The sequence below is a fragment of the Quercus robur genome, chromosome 12 (assembly GCF_932294415.1).
Source record: "Quercus robur chromosome 12, dhQueRobu3.1, whole genome shotgun sequence".
In the NCBI taxonomy this organism is placed as follows: Eukaryota; Viridiplantae; Streptophyta; class Magnoliopsida; order Fagales; family Fagaceae; genus Quercus; species Quercus robur.
Window position 1 is genome coordinate 7,400,350 of NC_065545.1, and position 18,266 is coordinate 7,418,615.

Below are 18,266 nucleotides of genomic sequence, written 5' to 3' on the forward strand. Positions count from 1 at the left end.
ATCAACATCTAAGCAAAAAATGACCAATATCATTTGTCTTCTCATCATGGGCCTGTTCAACTGGTGACGTTCGGTTGCTTCCAATTAAAGAGGTAGGGATCATCCTGGCTACGCAACGTATGTCCGTTAGCACCCATCCACCTTGGCTGTCGTACCTACTGTAAATAGTTAAAAAATGTTATGTACACTGGACTTATATAAGTTATTAACACGCAACATAGGCAGAACAGGAAAAATTTACAAGACTTATGACGAATAGTGTAACAAAAACAACTGAACAACCTCATTTGCCTATACATGCATGAACACCAGTGTTTGTTTCATGACTAGTTCAAATACTTACTATGGCAATAGAGAACAAAGACACTACTACTGAGTTCTTAATAGTGCCAATTTATATATGACAAAAGTTGTAGGAGATATATGACCTTTACCTATGATGCAGCTCCACCGCTAGTTGACTCCGCATTTCGAGTAGGGCATGTTCTACGGTTGTGCCCCTCTTGGCGACACAACCCACATCTTGACTTGGGTCCATTCTCGATCCATAGGGAGGTCGGCAACTCCCTATCATTCTCGTCCATCTCATTGCGGATTCGTGTGGACTTTGGCCGACCTTTGTTCCGGATCAGGTGCGGATTGGGCATCACTACTCTAGTTTCTTCCGGATCCGGCCATGCTAATCTGTCTTTCAACGGTTGGAATACCGGTTCATAGCTATGGAACCTATGACTCACGCTATAGCAAGGATCAATAAACTGCTGCGCATCGTGCTTATACTTAGCACAAATTGCTATTACGTGTGAACACGGCATCTTGTATGCTTCCCATTTTCCACATGTGCATGTCATACCCCGAAGATCAGCCCTGTGCGTGTGTTGTCCACCCCCATTACTTAGAGGATTACTCGGTGTGTCAACCTGATATAACCGTGCTTGTGTGCACATCCGTGTCACCATATGGTCCTTTGCCTTCGCTTGGTTTTTTTCGAACTTGTTCATGGCATACTTGCACCATTCTTGACCCGCTTCCAATTGCTCTGGAGCGAGATTACGACGAGCGTCAAAGTAGGAGTTCACTTTGAAGAAGGTGTACCTCACCATTGCCGTGATTGGCAAGCTGCGTGCACCTTTCAGTACTCCATTAAAACACTCCGACAGGTTGGTTGTCATTGCTCCGTATCGACGCCCTCCGTCGTGTGCAAGTGTCCACTTTTCTTTGTTTTCATTTTCCAAGTACCTGTGTGCAGCCGGTTTGACATTGCGAATTAAATCCAGTGTGGCCTGAAACTTTCTAACTTGATTCACGCTTGCGGCCCTCCATACCATGTTCTTCAACTCCGGAATTTTCCATTTTGTGTTCACATTGCTAACTACATGGCGGAGGCAATACCGGTGATGGGCCTGGGGAGGCTGCAACCAAGTCATCCTTGTGTCATCAAAGCAAGCTTTTATACCCGAATGTCGGTCAGAGATGATGCAAAGATTTTTCCGGTCCGTAACATATCGTTTCAGGCATGCCAAGAACCATCCCCATGTCTCCTTGCTCTCACTCTCAACAACGGCAAACGCGAGTGGATAAACCTCGTTGTTAGCATCCGTTGCCATTTCTATCAACAACTTCCCCTTGTACTTGCCATAGAGGTGCGTTGCATCGATGCTTATCACCGGCCTACAATACTTGAACCCTTCTATACACGGACCAAAAGCCCAAAAGGCACAGTTAAATGTGCAAGTTCCCGGCACACTACGGTGGTCGCACTTCAACTGTGTCATTGTGGTTGGATCTGCATCTTTTAACGCTGCCAGGAACCGAGGCAATTCTGCGTATGACTCATCGAAACCACCGTAGATGGCTGCAACGGCTTTCTGTTTTGCATCCCAAACCTTATAGTGAGACGCCCAATGGCCGTGCTTCGCATGAAGAACACTACGCAGGGTTGCTAGTGTTCTTGAAATGTCTTCCCGTACGTATGACTCAAGTGTGATGGCAATGAACTTCGAATCCATCATCCTTCCATCATGATCCACTTGGAGTGTCGAGCAAGTGTGGGGACCCTTAGATGTTGTGATCATCCACAGCTTGTGCCTTTTGCTGTAGATAGCTCGAATTGACCACAGACATGCATCGTGTACACACGTTACAACCAGTCTCTCGGGGTCTGACTTCATGTACTTAAATTTTTTATTCAGCCCAACGGAGAACATGGTTAGCGCGTGCTGAACCGCAGCTTTATTCTTGAATAGCATCCCCTTGCTCGGTTCGTCCCCCGGTCGCCAACTCAGCAGACTTGTTTCCAGGGAAGGTGATGGGTCATTAATGTCATCCCATGTGTTTGACGTGAACCATTCGGGCTTAGGGTTCGGATTATTTTCTGGTTGTAGTTCATCTAACAATTCTGGATTCTCTACCGGTCCATAGTTATCAATGAACTCCTCATACACATCTCGAGTCTCATCCATTTCGGTTGCCTCGTCCAAGTAGGTTTAGATATCTTCATTTCGATGAGTATATCCTTCATCCTCATGGGTATGGATAGACCCAAACACTTCGGTGTCTTCAGTATTGTCCATAGCAACCCCATTCCATGGTTGACAGTTGTAGGGCAAAGATGTCTCGGGTGTAACTGACGGGTGCACAACGGTTACAGGAATTGATTCTTGCTCTCCAACTCTACTGCCATATTGCGAACCCCCGTCGACATTGAACCCAACAGTGTGGACAGTTACATACAAGTCAGAACCTATGAATTGCCCTGCCCGCTTTATCACTCCCCACATTATATTTGCATCATTGTCGCATTGTAACGGAATTGAATTGTAGAACACTTGGGTACCTACTAGTTGCTGCGGAGCCCGAAATACAATGGAGATGTCATGGGTATCCTTGTCTAACCCAATAGTTGACATTATCTTCCGTTTAAGTTTTCTCGTGTGTATCCCACGTTTCACTTCAATAAGCGTCTGCTTTTGGTTCGGACCTCGGTATGATAGCCCGTGCAAATCATTAATATATGCCTCCTCGTCGTAGTAAACATAGAAGTAATGTGGACTCATAACGGACCTAAACCACAAATAGTAATAATTGTATCATGCTGCGTAATATTGTGAAAGCATAGGCTAACTATACATGCCCTATGTACCTAAGCAAATTGTGCTAAACATGCTAAAAATTACTATTGAATAATTATATCGTCTACTCCATCAGAGTTCATTTCGATAACGAAAATGTTTGCACAATGTGGTCGGGTTTCATGCTGGCTATTGTTTAACAAATGAGAACTCAAAAGCATTGCAAATAAGCGAGATAATTCATACCATGCAATATGGACCACATTATTATGGTCATATACCTCCCATTGAAGACCCACAACATTCAACTAATTTATGTTCTCAAAAATTGTACCACATTATTACGTTCAAATACCCCCTATTGAAGACCCACAACATTCATATTATTTGTGTTCTCAAAAATTGTCCACAACAGTATTATGTTCAGATGTCCCCATTCAAGACCCACAACATTGAAAAAATTCGTGTTGCTCTAAGGGAGATAATTCATAAGCATTGAAATAATTCCTAGCATGCAAAAGCATTGCAAATATCAGTTATATAATTCCTAGCATGCAACATGTACCACATTATTATGTTCAGATACTTAGCATTGAAGACCCACAACATTGAAATAATTTCTGTTCTCAAAATTTGTACTACATAATTTTGTTCAGATACCCCAATTCAACACCCACAACAGCAATAAAAAAATTTGTGTTGCTATAAAGTGTTATCAAGTAGTATTTACCTATCAACTGAGATGTTGACAGAACAAAGATGAAGTGCACTTTCTTGAATTAGCGTGCTTTGTGTAGATGGTTAATTGAAGGTGAAACCTCTCATTAGCTGTGACACAATGGTTGCAAGCGCAGACCGGTCCACGTCCAGACTTCAGAACGACAGTATCAAATATAATTGGTAAGTGGTCCCAGAAAGTTGGGTGGGTGGGGGGTGTGTTATGGTTGGACAATACTCGGCATTCAGGATATCGAGTTATATATAACTCGATTATACTGAAGCCGAGTACTATTAAAACCGTGTACGTCATGAATATAACTCGTCTCTGCACAAATCGAGTTACATATAACTCGATTCTTCAGGCACCGAGTACTATTAAAACCTACAACTACCAGCAGAACGCACAGTGATTCTGAAATGGAGTTAAATAAAACTCGTCCCTGAGGAGACCGAGTATTATTTACTTCACCAAACTGGTCGTTAGGACAGTTGTTTATACTCGCCATTTGGAGAGGCGAGTTATATGTTGTACTCGATATTTGTACAATCGAGTACAACAGGTATTCCACTTTATATAAGATGACAGCTTCCTCTCTTTGTGGATTGGAACCTTGGCAGAGGAAAACATTCAGACAGGGAGAAGAGAAGCCTCCTTCGCTTCTAGAGGTAACATGCCCACCTTTTTTTGTACTTGTCATTAAATAATTTACTACTGTACAAACCAAATGCTGATTATGCAACTGTTTGTCAGATCTTTTAACAAGAAACGTCAACGTTGCTGCAGTCCACTGGCACCTGTTGGTAGAGCAACATGGTACATTTTTATCTAATACCTCAGTTTCGAAACTTCGTAAGTTCTAACCCCAGCACAACAAATATGGTTTTAACATACAGTGTTGTTGTACGAACTCTTTTAGGGTGGCAGATACTATGTTGTTTTCGTTGGTCGTGCTCCTGGCATATACGACAATTGGGCAGAAGCAAGTAGACAAGTTCATATATTCGCGAACGCTGAACACAAGTCATACAAGGATCGACGGGAAGCAGAATCTGCATACATGGAGTTCATGCAACGTAATGGTAGGAACGTGCAGTATGGTGCTTCCCAATCGTGGACATCTCCTACCATGTCGCCATCAAGTTCTGGAATGGCATCTCAAAGTGAAGGAACTAGCTATTGCGATGGAGACGTTAGGAACAGATTGTTGAGGTATCAGTTAAACGTTGCTATTGAGGAGCGTGACCACGCAAGGAGGATTGCAACCTTGAGTACTAACATGCTAAGTGAAGTGGTAGCCCATGTTATGGGGGATGACGAAGTTCATGATTCGACACGACAAGGAAGCACGAAATGAAGGTGAAACTATGGCTCTTGCTTGTGGCATTTATGAATCTAGTAATACTAAATATATAAATATATGTGTTTTTATGACCCCTATGGCTCACGTTTGCAGTACAGATGGGCTAAAGTGTTGTTGAATATCTTTTTTGTTTCCCTTTTGAACGTTAATTTGGAATCTGTCTTAGCCTATTGGCCTGTAATTGCTTGTATTGTTGTTAACATTGGGTATGTTGTTTTGGTAACTGTACTTGGCTTTGGATAGCCAATAAGTATTTTCTCTATATATTTTTTGCGTAGGAAAAACAAAAAAAAAAACTTGTATATAATTAAGTTGCGAATATAACGAGCAATAGGTTAGTTGTCGTAACGCTAATGTGTAATATACCCCGTGTCGGTTATGATTTTGTAGCATGACATTGAGCCATATTGGAACATAAAATCCAGATATGCACACCACCTAGCAATGAAACATGTATGGGCATTTGCCAAACTGTTTCATTACGTAATATGCAGTTGTTCGACCTTAACATATACAAATGTACATTTCCAAATAAATTTAAACATACTTAGGAAGAAAAAGACCATTTCATTCCTTACTTCGACAGAATTGATCATTTGACTCAGCGTCAAAGAATGTTGACCATTTTTTCTAAGGACCTTTTGCAGATGAGACATGAGGATAAGGATAGACAGAGTCAAATAATATTGTAACTAATAGACTGTAACTGTTTCATGATCATGAAACTGAATTTTATTTTCTCTGTTTTATATGAGGAGAGTTTAAACTTGTACGTAGGTAAAAGTTTAGGATCGAACAGTGTAATTTATCCTAACAAAAAATTTTCTTTTCACAGCTACTCAGTCCCTACACTAGCATCAATTATCAAAGATTTTCCAGGATGGAATCATCAAAGGCATCTCATTCTGATAAGAAATACCAGGATAGTGAGCCTACCATTGTTGTTGCTAATCCTTTCAATTCCGATGATGGGTACAGATGGCGTAAATATGGGCAGAAGGTGGTTAAGGGCAATGAATATCCACGAAGCTACTACAAATGTACATGTGTGGGTTGTAATGTCAGAAAATGGGTTGAGCAATCTCCTGCCAGAGAAATGCCTAAAATTAAGTACGAAGGCAAATATAATCATGAAATGCCTAACAAGCTTGCAAAAGAAATTAGTGATTCGCAATATCTGGCCGGAAATATGAACATTCTAAGTCAATTGGAAACAAAAAGTGACTGTGAGGAGGAAGGTGTTGCAGAAACAAGAGAAGAGGTTTCTCATTCTGATAGGACATACCAGCCTACTATTGTGTTGATAAGCCTGCCAATGATGGCTACAAATGGCGTATATATGGGAAGAAGAAAGTTAAAGGCAGTGAATATCCACGAAGCTACTACAAATGTACATATCCGAATTGCCTTGCCAATAAAAAGGTTGAGCGTTCTCATGCAGGACATATAATTGAAATTGTCTACAAAGGCACTCATAATCATCCAAAGCCTCAACCCAGTATTAAGCGAGCAAAAGAAGGTAGTGATCTAAGTGAAAACTAAGCCAGATCTGGGTTTCAAAAGCCAGGTTGGAAATTGGACCAAGTCAAGTCAAGTGGTACCAGCTTATACAGTTCCTGAGAGAGATCAAGAATCTGCTCAAACAGCACTCACTCAGTTAACTGGATCAAGAGACAGTGAGGGGGTAGGCAATGCAGAAAAAATAGAAGAGGGGAATGGGCCAAATCCAAAGAGAAGGCATGTTCCAAGGCTACTGTGAATAAACCCCCTTTCCACCACCACCACCCCCCCAAAAAAAAAGCATTTTCTATTATGGCCAACAACCAAAAAAAAAATCTCTATAAATAAATAAATAAAAAATAGTATTGTTTCAAAGAAGTAATCGGTATTTCTTGTCAAAGAAAAAATGTTGTATATTTTGTCCACCAAGGAATAGTTCGTGAAGCCTAATATGTTGACAGTAACGCAAAAGATTGTCGCTTTCCAAAAATGTTTTCATTGTTTTTATGTGTTTGGTGCAGGTGAATCCTAGTTTTCCTGAAAATATTTTAGGTTGGATGGGAAAACACAATTAAGAGAGGCCTAAAATGTTTTAGGCCTGGCCTTAAAACACATAAAACATTTTCAGAGAGCACAACAGAACACCTCCAACCCCCGAGTAAGTAGCCAACTCCCTCCCCCAAGCTAACCACTCCAAACCACAAGCGAAACCATTGCACGAGTCCACCAATAAAGCTCTTCCAACACAAAAGATTAGACCAGCAATCCACCAGTTTTAGCCAAGATAACCCACAGTGAACATTTTTTTTGTAATTATTTTTGCTTTTTTTCGTTCCCAATCTATTGACCACCCCCATCCCCCCACAGCAACGAACCCACCCTGCCCCACTATCACTGCCAACCCACATGACCTCTCTCTCTCCCTCAAAATCTCAATTTAATTCCTACTTTTGTAATATTTTTGTGTATTTTTTCATGGCATGCTTATTGGCATAATTTATGTGAGTTAATTATATGTAATTAAGAAGAATTTATGTGATTTTTATCAATCCCTGTGGCGAAATTTGTGATATCAAAGTGGATGCTTTTGTTATGATTGATACTTGGTTGAGATTGTTGAGCACCTAGTATGGATGTTTTTTAGTGGTAGGCAGATTTTAGATTTAGTACTCATTGCCAATGAGTGCCTAGATGGAAAATTGAAGAGTTGTATCCCGGATGTGGCCTACAAGCTGGACATAGAAAGAGCATAATGTGAATTGGGATTCTCTGTTTAATCTTTTGAGCAGAATGGGTTCGGGGGATAGATGGAGGAGGTGGATTAGGCCTTGTGTCACCACTGTTCATTTCTCAACATAGGTTAATGGCTCCACCCTGTTGGGTTTAAGCACACGGGGTTTGAAACAAGGAGATCTTTTGTCACCTCTTTTGTTTCATGTAATCATGGAGGTTTCGCCCAAGATATTGAAGAAAATTGAGGAGAGTGGTTTAATACATGGATTTCATGTGAGGCTTTATCATTTTCCATCTTTGTTTCTTTATTGCAATTTTCCATCTGCATCAAAAGCCTAGTGGCAATTCATATTCCATTATTTTCCATTAATTAAATTACATATCAAACCCCATTCAAAAGCCTACACTTTATAGAGTCAAAAATTAATTCCGACACACAGAAATCAATACCCTAGGGAAATAAGTATAGTAGGCCAAACCACCAAAAAAATAAATAAATAAACAAAGCCCTAGGTCCGTCAGAAGCACCCTAGAGGATGTACTATTTCCATTCCCAAAAGCCACCACAAATCTCAATGCTCCCTAACCTAACCCAACCTATTATGAAAGGATTGGGTGACCCTAAAAGGCCACTAAGGCCACTAACTTCCCTTTTCAACCCCAAATGTAATAGATGATAATAATAATAATTCGATGTACTTAGTCAACAAACATAACCCACAAAAGCTGCTAATCTGACACAAGACAGGAGCTTGAACGGGCTTTAATACCAAATTTGATGTAGCCTTTTTCGGAATTTCAACACTAAACTAGATTCTTGATAACATATTGATTGTGTTGATGGCTGTTTGGTATTTAAACAATAAAAAGAACATCAAATAAACAAAGATAAAACATTGGGCAATCACACGTAGGCTTTCCTAAGCACTCACATTTAGGTACGAGATAGCAATTGCGATTGAAAAAAGTTGGAATGTTCATTATATAGGCTACTTCTAAATCCTTTCTTACAAAGGCTAGGAATACTAATAACCAAAAAAATAAAAAAAGTACTTAAACTTCTAAGACAATTCTAGTCTCTTAAGACAATCAATTATGCATCTGTACACAAAATGTAAGTGACTTTCAACTAATGTGGTAAGTAAGTTTATATGTTCCCATATGATATTACAAGGATAATGACATGAAAAAAAAAAATTACAAACCAAAACTTAGATGTTGAATAAAAACAATATGGCACAGTTACAGCCGTAAGCAGAGTAAATGGCAGCAAAGGTTTTAGGATGTCCATGGTCTGTGTGTAGATATATGTGTGCATATCCATTATACACACATTATATTTATTATAATAATAACTAAACATAGTGGAAGCTTGTAAAAGCCAGTAACTTTGAAGCTTGTAAAACCAATAGCTTCTCAATTCAACATCATTCAGCATTGAATTAAAAAGAAATTTTCCCTAATTCAAAATCATGACATAACTTGTGACATAATTTCTGGAAAAAATAGAGATTGATTTGATACACTTTCAAACTATATGAATTACAAACTAATTTCCCCTAACAATGAACACCGTTGTCATGCTAACTGTATTTTACATGAATTTCTGCCCTAGATGTGCGTCGTAAAACACTTCAAAACCAAACCCACTTCAAAACCAAACCCAACAAAGCTAAAACAGCAACAATAATTATGAATACAGATAGACAACAATCTAACAGCGAAAAACTTAGGAAGCCACACTCAAATCAGATTACATGCAAAGGGAAAAAATTAAAATTTGAACTCAGCATTTACAAATTACCTTAATACGTTTGTAATCCTTTAACTCCGCAGACAGATTGGGTTGAGCTTCGGCTGTGGTGAGATTGAATAAGTGTGGGTATGGGTATGGGTATGGGTATGAGTTTTGATTCAACTTCGGAAAGGGTCTACTGAACGGTTTGGTTTGGGTGCGGGTAGAAACAGGAGAATCTGACGGTGGCTACTGACGGTGGCTACTGAACAGACTGGCAGTGGCTACTGATCGGACTGAGGAAGGGAGAGAGACTGTAGACTGCAGAGGAAGGAAGACAAACAGTTTTAGAGACGTTACATTTAAAAACTGGTTCATATTCCGCATATAACTCGTTTTCCCCATTGACGAGTTCCAAACAGTAATGCGGGAATATTTTATTGCCCAAAAGCCAAGCTGGAACACCAGCGTAGCAAGAACCTGGCCACAACTCGGTTTCTTCATAATCGAGTTACTTAAGTAACTCGCCTTTACGGAGATCGAGTATCCAAACAGGGGCACGCCCCTATATAGTTTCGAAACAGGGGCATTATGCCAAATATGTTTCCCAGAAAGGGCAAAAGGCCAGAATCCTCAACATACTTCTATATATGTTATATTATTACTTGTTGCACTTCCACTTTTACTTTTTCTTTTTATAAAAGTTTTATGAGTTTAAGAGCATCCACAGCAGGTGTGGTAAATGTGCCAAATGCCAAATATTTGACACATTTACCACACTAAACACAAAAATGATGTTTTATGAGATGTGCCAAATCTAAAAAATTATACAACATGGCTACAGTACCGTTGCAAATTTGCAACGGTACAGACAAATGTTGTAAAAAATTTATTATTTTATATTCTCTTTTCTCTCTCCTCTCTCTTCATTTTTTCTTTTCTCTTCTCTCTCACTCTCCGGTTCCCTCTCTCTTCTCCCTGTACCGGTTCCCTCTCTCTTCGGAGGTGAAGCTTCCGAGACCGACACGTGTCAAGAACAAAACTCCGGCGCCGATTTAGATTACCGCCGAGCATATCCTCTGTGAAGCACAGGAATGACAAGAGGCTGAGATTTGGCCTCCAAAGCAGAAGATCACCAATGCGACTAAACTCTCCAAGTACCGGCTTCGCAAGCGGAAGGAGTTCGATCTCACCCACGCTCCAGCCACGCTCGATCTCGCCGATCTCACCCCGAGGCCGCCGTCGATCTCACCCTCTTCCCTCTCCTCTTTGTCCGCCTTTCACTCTGCCTCTCTCTGGTTGTGGGATTTTTTTTTTTTTTTTTTTTTTTTACTGCAATTTGGGTTGATCTGATGGTGGTGGTGGGCTGTGGGCTATGGGCGGTGACAGTGGCAGTGGTGGTGGACTGTGGGGGTGATGGCCGGTGGTGGCTGTCGGTGTTTTTTTTTTTTTTTTTTTTTGGCTGCAATTTGGGTTGATTTTATGGTGGTGGTGGGCTGTGGGCTATGGGTGGTGACAGTGGCAGTGGTGGTGGGCTGTGGGGGTGATGGCCGGTGGTGGCTATCGGTGTCGTTGATGATAATGGGATGAAATAATATATTATTTTAATGTGTAGTAAATATTATTTTAATGTATAGAATTGAATGATAAAACATCTGATAAATGAGATGTTGTAAAATGATGTGGTAAAATAATAAAGTAGGTCTTTAGTGTGGTAAAATGACATTTTTTTTTACAACATCCGCTGTGGATGCTCTAAAAACATTAATATTACATTTACTTGCATTTGCATTTTCTAAGAATGGTAAACGAACCGAGCTTTATTGATTAGTAATTGTTCAAGCTTAGCTTAATAATAAAAGTAAAATATTCAAGTTCAGCTTGAGCTCAAACCAAGCCTAAAAATCATATTTAAGCTCAACTTTGTCAAAAAAGTTTAAAAGTTTGAGTTCAGCTTGATTCATTAATCAAGTTGAGCTTGAGCTCAATATCAAGACCAAACTCACTCTTGATATCGAGTTTTTCAGCTTGAAATACAACATAAGTACATTATCAAGCCTATCAAGTTTGAGCAAGTGATCCAACTCTTAATTAATTAAAGACTAAATAAGATAAGAGTTTATTTATCAAGCTTATTACCAAATCTATAAACAAGCCTAAGCTAAACTTCAAATTTTTTATTTTTTTATTTTATCAAACCCTATTATTTATGAACAATTTTCTTTTATTTGGGTTCAACTTGTTTATTAAACAAGTTTAAAACTAAAGGTCAAGATAAACAAACATGAACAAAACTTCATACATGTAGGGAATATACACAAAATTTTTAGATCCGTAAAATGCAAAATAGAGAAAATATATTTATCAAAGAAAGTAACCACACAAGACAACCATGTCCATAGCAAAATAAAGATGCGACAACCATGTTACACTCATAACAACAAGTCAAGATGGAGCTGACTATTACCCGCTCGATTCATTTCGTTCATTTCCATCCCTTAATTAATAATTTATTAGTTTCTCAAAAAAAAAAAAAAATTATTATTAGTAATTCAGTTAAAAAACAAAAAAGAAAAGAAAAGAATGACAAGCTTTAGTGCTTATCCAATCAGACTAAAGCATACTGCTTTCACTGACCTTTCGCCCTATAAGTCTATAACTTTCACTCTCTCAAGCTCTCTGCATTCATTTCTTTGCCCCAACGAAACCACAGAAATGGGACTCCATAGCCTTATCTCTCTCACAACCACCATTCTCTTCCTTTCTCTACTCCTTGTCCATACCGGCTCAGCTCAGCCTCCATTTTCCTGTGACTCTTCCAACCCATCAACCGGATCCTACCCTTTCTGCAAAACCTCACTACCCATCGGTAAAAGAGCACAAGACCTCGTCTCTCGCCTCACATTGGATGAAAAAATCTCTCAGCTCGTTAACACAGCCCCTCCGATCCCCAGACTCGGTATCCCCGGGTTCGAGTGGTGGTCGGAGGCTTTACACGGCGTTGCCAACGCTGGCCCTGGAATCCATTTCAATGGAACTATCAAGGCAGCCACTAGCTTCCCTCAAGTCATTCTCACCGCTGCTTCCTTCGATACCAGTCTTTGGCATCGTATAGGCCAAGTGAGTCAGTGTTCCACTTTATACTCCACCAAATACAGTCGATCTTAAATATTTTTACTTGTTTTTAGTATTTGTCAACAATGCTTGGAAAGTGTTATCTTTATTGTTATTTGTGAATGTTTTGAATGAAAGGCTATTGGAACTGAAGCTAGAGCAGTGTACAATGCTGGGCAAGCAAATGGCTTGACGTTTTGGGCTCCAAACATCAATGTATTTAGGGACCCAAGATGGGGGAGAGGGCAAGAGACACCTGGAGAGGATCCATTGGTTGCAGGGAAATATGCAGTGGCCTATGTGAGAGGTGTTCAAGGAGACTCTGATCGGCATCTTCAAGCTTCGGCTTGTTGCAAGCATTTTACAGCTTATGATTTGGACGATTGGAATGGTGTGGACAGGTTTCATTTTGATGCTCGTGTGAGTGTTTTTACTTTTTCAAGAATGTTTTTTTTTTTTTTTTTTTTTTTTGCTCTTTCCTGTTTTTGTTTTTGTTTCAACGATTCCTCCTTGGTACAAGTGCGTTACCTTTTTTTTGGTTTTAAAATGAATTTAATGCAAATTAGATTGGTGGATGGGCTTTTATTGTGTCATTGCGTTTTGTGCTCATGATTTGTGGGTTTTGTTTAATTAATTTCTTAGTTAATGACAGAAATAATTGTTTTTCATCGGTTTATCTTTAAGTTTTGCGTCTGTTTGGGAGTAAAAAGCAGCTTCGATAGAAAAGTAGTAAAAGAAAAGCAAGCCACTAGAGAAATGGGATTCTTTTTTTACAAAAGCTGTAGTACATTTGGGACAAAATAGATATTTCCATAATTAACCTGTGAGAGACTGACAGGGTTGTCTTTAGTCTTTACAAAACTGCATCCTGTTTGGTTACTTGTGAAAAAGTTTTATTAATGAATTTAATAGTCACTACACTACTCTACCGACCTTTCTTTTTTTTTTTTTTTTTCTTCTTTTTTTTGAATATGACTACACTACCGACCTGAGTAAATTCTATGGCACTACTCCTATGTACCATAGTATGAACTTGAAATTTTTTTTTTTAAATAAAACAATTATATGAACTTTATAAATTAATGCATTAACTTTTGAGTATAAGATTTATTGTATTATGGGTATCAAATTATAATCATTATCACATCATTCATATTTGGTTTTTACTAACCCACGCCTTTAATATCTATGTTAGTAAATTATTTTAAGAAATTTTTTATAGAAAACTAATTTTGGTTGACAATTTTTTTATAAAAATTTCTAAAATAGATTACATTAACCGGATGCCTTCATATTTTATAAACAAACATTGTATTAAAATTATCTATTTAACATTTTCTTTTGTGTTTAAGTCAAGTCATTCTCACTTCAACAGCTTCTCTTTTTGTACAAAATCTTTATCTACAAGACTGTAACAGCAGTTACATTCAGCTTTTTAGCTACTGATTTTTTACCTGGGTTGCAGGTTTCATTGCAAGATTTAGCAGACACCTACCAACCTCCTTTCAAGAGTTGTGTAGAGCAGGGGAAAGCTAGTGGAATAATGTGTGCCTATAACCGAGTCAATGGGGTCCCAGCCTGTGCCGACTTCAATCTCTTGTCCTTGACTGCTAGAGGAAAATGGGGTTTCAATGGGTAATTATTATTATGTTATTCTATGCATTAATCAATTACAACGTGTGAAGAGGGTTACCAAAAAGAGAAAAAATTATGTGCAAAGAATTGTTGTTTGAAATGATAATTTGAGGAGTTGAAAACCCCTTCCATGCAAATAATTGCTGACTAAATTGCTGCTTTTGAAAAATGATCAGCTACATAGTGTCAGATTGTGATGCGGTCAAAATCATGTTCGATAGTCATGGATATACCAAAACACCAGAAGATGCTGTTGTTGATGTCTTGAAAGCTGGTAGGTGGGATCCCATTTCTTATTTCCTTACCTAATGCTAGAAACAAATATTGTTCTTTATTTTTGTTAATCACAAATATTACAATTTTGAGATTTTACCTTTAATTTGGTCTCTATTATTTTTAATTTGCAATCAATTTTCATTATTGAATCAATGGTAGAGGTCATATTGGCTCTTATCAAAACATAGAGACTATAACAATATTTTTAACTTCTTCTTTTTTGGGTCATAATCCATACGGTTTGAAATAACTTTACTTTTAAGGATAATCATTAACCTTTTTTGGGGTAAAAAGGATAATCATTAACCCCACTATAACCAATCAAATTAATTCTACTATAAAATATGAAAGACATTAAATCTTCCTATAGTACACATATATCTTATTTTCTTTATCTATTTGCATGCGTCTGTCTCTTGTCATAAATTTTCGTGTCATTTTATTCCTCCTTTACTCCTTTTATCCTTTTCCTATCGATTGGACCCTCGACTGCCTGTACACATGATCAAACCCATGAATGTGGACCATTGCTAATCGTGTGGTCCACTAAGTGTGCTCGGTTTTTTGTCCTAAACACTTGCAAAAGTCAATAATTATCAACAACTGGTCCATCACTTCTTCTATCATGGGCCCTTTCCTAGTTGGACTAGCATTCTAAGGGCCTTTATAGTACTTCTCTTTGGAATTTGGACTCTTCTGATTCTGACCAGAAAGAACTCTGCAAGTTAAAGTTGTCGTCTTTTTACTGTCTATGGATTTGAGTCATCCTAGATTCTAGTTTCATTTTCGATTTGATGGGTTTTTATTTATTTTTACAGGCATGGATCTCAATTGTGGATCATACTTGAAAGAACATACAAAGCAAGCAGTAGAGCAAAAAAAATTACCTGTGTCTGAAATAGACAGAGCCCTTCGTAACATTTTCTCCATTAGATTGAGATTAGGACTGTTTGATGGTAATCCAGCTAAACTGCCTTATGGCAACATTGGTCCAGACCAAGTGTGTTCCAAAAAGCACCAAGATCTGGCTCTTGAAGCAGCTCAAAATGGCATTGTCTTGTTAAAGAACCCTGATAGATTACTCCCATTGCCAAAATCAAAAACCTTGTCCCTTGCTGTAATAGGCCCCAATGCCAATGCACCACAAACACTTCTAGGTAACTATGCAGGCGTTCCATGCAAATCTATTAGCCCACTTCAAGCATTGCAGAGCTATGTTAAGAACACGATCTACCATCCGGGTTGTGATAATGTGGAATGTGCTTCGGCTACAATTGATGAAGCAGTCAAGATAGCAAAGGAGGTGGACTATGTGGTTTTGATTATGGGACTGGACCAAACTCAAGAGAGGGAATCGCATGATCGAGTGCACTTAGAGCTTCCTGGGAAGCAACAGGAACTCTTAACCAATGTTGCAAGAGTAGCTAAGAAACCAGTTGTTTTGGTTCTCCTTTCTGGAGGTCCAATTGATATATCTTCAGCCAAGGATGACAGAACCATTGGTAGCATCTTGTGGGCTGGTTATCCTGGTGAAGCAGGAGGAATTGCCCTTGCAAGTATTATCTTTGGCGAACACAATCCAGGTGGACATTTACTTTATTATATACGCATTTACAAATTGATGTACTATCAATCAAAAAAAAAAAAAAAAAAACCCTTAAAAACATTAAAAAAAAAATTAATTTTATGTTGTCGAGGCAATGCTAACCACATTATTCTCACATCAGTTTTTAAGCCTTTTGTAATAAAGTCGGTAGTAATTTTACTGTTTTCCTTTACACAGTTTATAAAAGAAATTCCAATAATTTTAGAAGAAAGATTATTCATTTCCTTCAAGTGCAGCTTTCATAGTGTACTACATTTTGCTATGCAGGTGGAAGATTGCCTGTGACTTGGTATCCACAAGATTACGTCAAAGTACCAATGACAGACATGAGGATGAGGTCAGACCCCTCATCAGGCTATCCTGGGCGTTCATATCGTTTCTACAAAGGCAAAACAGTTTTTGAGTTCGGTTATGGACTCAGCTACTCAAAGTATGCTTATGAAGTCTCATCTATCACAAAAAGTGTGCTCCACTTAAATCAATCATCAACTGTAGCCGATTACAAGTTAGTTTCAGAGCTGGGTCAGGATATATGTGACAAGAAGAAATTCTCAGTCAAGGTTGGTGTAAAAAATCAAGGGGAGATGGCGGGTAAGCATACGGTATTTCTATTTTTGAGAAAGGCAAAGCCTAGCAATGGGAGTCCAATCAAACAGTTGCTTGGGTTCCATAGGATTTTTTTGAAGGCAGGGGAAAGAGCTGAAGTTGAATTTGAGTTGAGCCCTTGCGACCACCTTAGTAGAGCCAACGAAGCTGGTTTGATGGTGATGGAACCAGGATTGCATTTCTTGGTTGTAGGTGATGAAGAATACCCACTTACCACCATAGTTTGAAATTGAGGATTTAAGTTCCAAAAGTCTGGGTTCATATGGTTTATGAACCCAGTTATTGCTTGAAGCTGAACCTCAAATATTCAAGCTGAATGAAATACTCATTTAGCAATAAAAGCAATTCAACTATTCCAAAAATATGTTTTATGTAGCATTTAGTGTTCGTGCCTATCATCTATGTAATCAGCTGAAAACTGTATCGAAATGGTGTACATCATTCTGTTGTAAACAGGAATTTTCAGTCATCATCTTAAAATCCTCAAATGAGAAACGGGAGGGGATAATGTAGACAATCTACGTGAGAATAGCCAGTAATAGAGCAATAGCCAACACTTCCCTCTCTGTATCTCCACCTGAAAGTGGCAGTTAGTAATAGAATCATTGTTACCTCACGAATTCTCTGGCATGCAAGTTACTTTCCAAGTTCCTCTGGCTGGCTTGTTTGAACAGATTCTTCGAAACAAATATTGGCCGGTCATCACCTTGCTCTAAACGATAGCTGCCAAATTGTTGGGATGTCTATGAAGGAATTCTTGGAACCCTTCAGTTCCATCTTATCTAGTACAGCCATTCTAGAAAAAGTTCATTTCTGGGATTCCTATCTGCTCTTCTTAACTGATGAACTGATTAAACAGAATCCTTCTTGAATCGATCTGAGAATTCAGCTGCGCTTCCATGCCTAAGACAACCTCTGAGTCAGGTTCCATTATCGCCCTTCTAGAGCCTAAGCACAGATTAAGCTTGAGACCCCCAACCATTCCCTTTAAAAACCACTACCTATAAAGTCTATGTTTGGTCTGAATCGCATCTTGAGATTACATATTTTACCAATAATCAAATTCAGACAATGACCTATTATAAAAAGGACTGCAAGGACTATCAAAGAAATAAATTATAGGCAGAAACACCCTGATTTGATTTTCCACCCCCACCCAAAAAAAAAAAAAAAAAAAAAAAAAAAGGCCCAAGAGTTTCATTTACCAAAAAATATAAACAAAAAAAGAGCAGTAAGCGTTATCTTTCCTAGGATCTTTAATAAATGAAGAAATAATTTAATTTAAAAATAAATATTACATAATTGGTACACACCAAAAGAGATTATAAAAACAATAATGCACAACACATGAATTATTTTTTAGATAGGTAGATAGTGGGAGAGAGAATAAACTGAAAAGACAAAACTCA

The 18,266-nt window shown here is 38.5% G+C and overlaps 3 protein-coding genes across 3 annotated transcripts; 2 read left to right on the plus strand and 1 right to left on the minus strand.

Annotated features, from left to right (window-relative positions):
- Positions 1-434: 434 nt before the first annotated feature.
- Positions 435-2,462, minus strand: LOC126708081 (uncharacterized). The gene has a single exon (XM_050407902.1). The coding sequence runs from the start codon at positions 2,460-2,462 to the stop codon at positions 435-437; it is 2,028 nt and encodes a 675-aa protein (XP_050263859.1).
- A 3,570-nt stretch (positions 2,463-6,032) lies between these two features.
- Positions 6,033-6,602, plus strand: LOC126708082 (probable WRKY transcription factor 3). Its single transcript, XM_050407903.1, has one exon. It carries the CDS (start codon positions 6,033-6,035, stop codon positions 6,600-6,602), a length of 570 nt encoding a protein of 189 aa, XP_050263860.1.
- Positions 6,603-12,258: 5,656 nt separating this feature from the next.
- LOC126708031 (probable beta-D-xylosidase 7) lies at positions 12,259-17,329 on the plus strand. Its single transcript, XM_050407840.1, has 6 exons — positions 12,259-12,740; positions 12,873-13,154; positions 14,200-14,369; positions 14,546-14,643; positions 15,464-16,228; positions 16,519-17,329. The coding sequence occupies exons 1-6, from the start codon at positions 12,336-12,338 to the stop codon at positions 17,082-17,084; spliced, it is 2,286 nt and encodes a 761-aa protein (XP_050263797.1). The 5' UTR covers positions 12,259-12,335; the 3' UTR covers positions 17,085-17,329.
- Positions 17,330-18,266: the final 937 nt, after the last annotated feature.

Bases quoted from the DNA above. Each gene is read 5' to 3' on its own strand.
- LOC126708081 (XM_050407902.1), bottom strand. From the start codon at position 2,462: ATGGATGAGACTCGAGATGTGTATGAGGAGTTCATTGATAACTATGGA.
- LOC126708082 (XM_050407903.1), top strand. From the start codon at position 6,033: ATGGAATCATCAAAGGCATCTCATTCTGATAAGAAATACCAGGATAGT.
- LOC126708031 (XM_050407840.1), top strand. From the start codon at position 12,336: ATGGGACTCCATAGCCTTATCTCTCTCACAACCACCATTCTCTTCCTT. The intron at 14,370-14,545 runs GTAATTATTATT...AAAAATGATCAG, and splicing joins GGAAAATGGGGTTTCAATGG to CTACATAGTGTCAGATTGTG. The intron at 14,644-15,463 runs GTAGGTGGGATC...TTATTTTTACAG, and splicing joins TGTTGATGTCTTGAAAGCTG to GCATGGATCTCAATTGTGGA.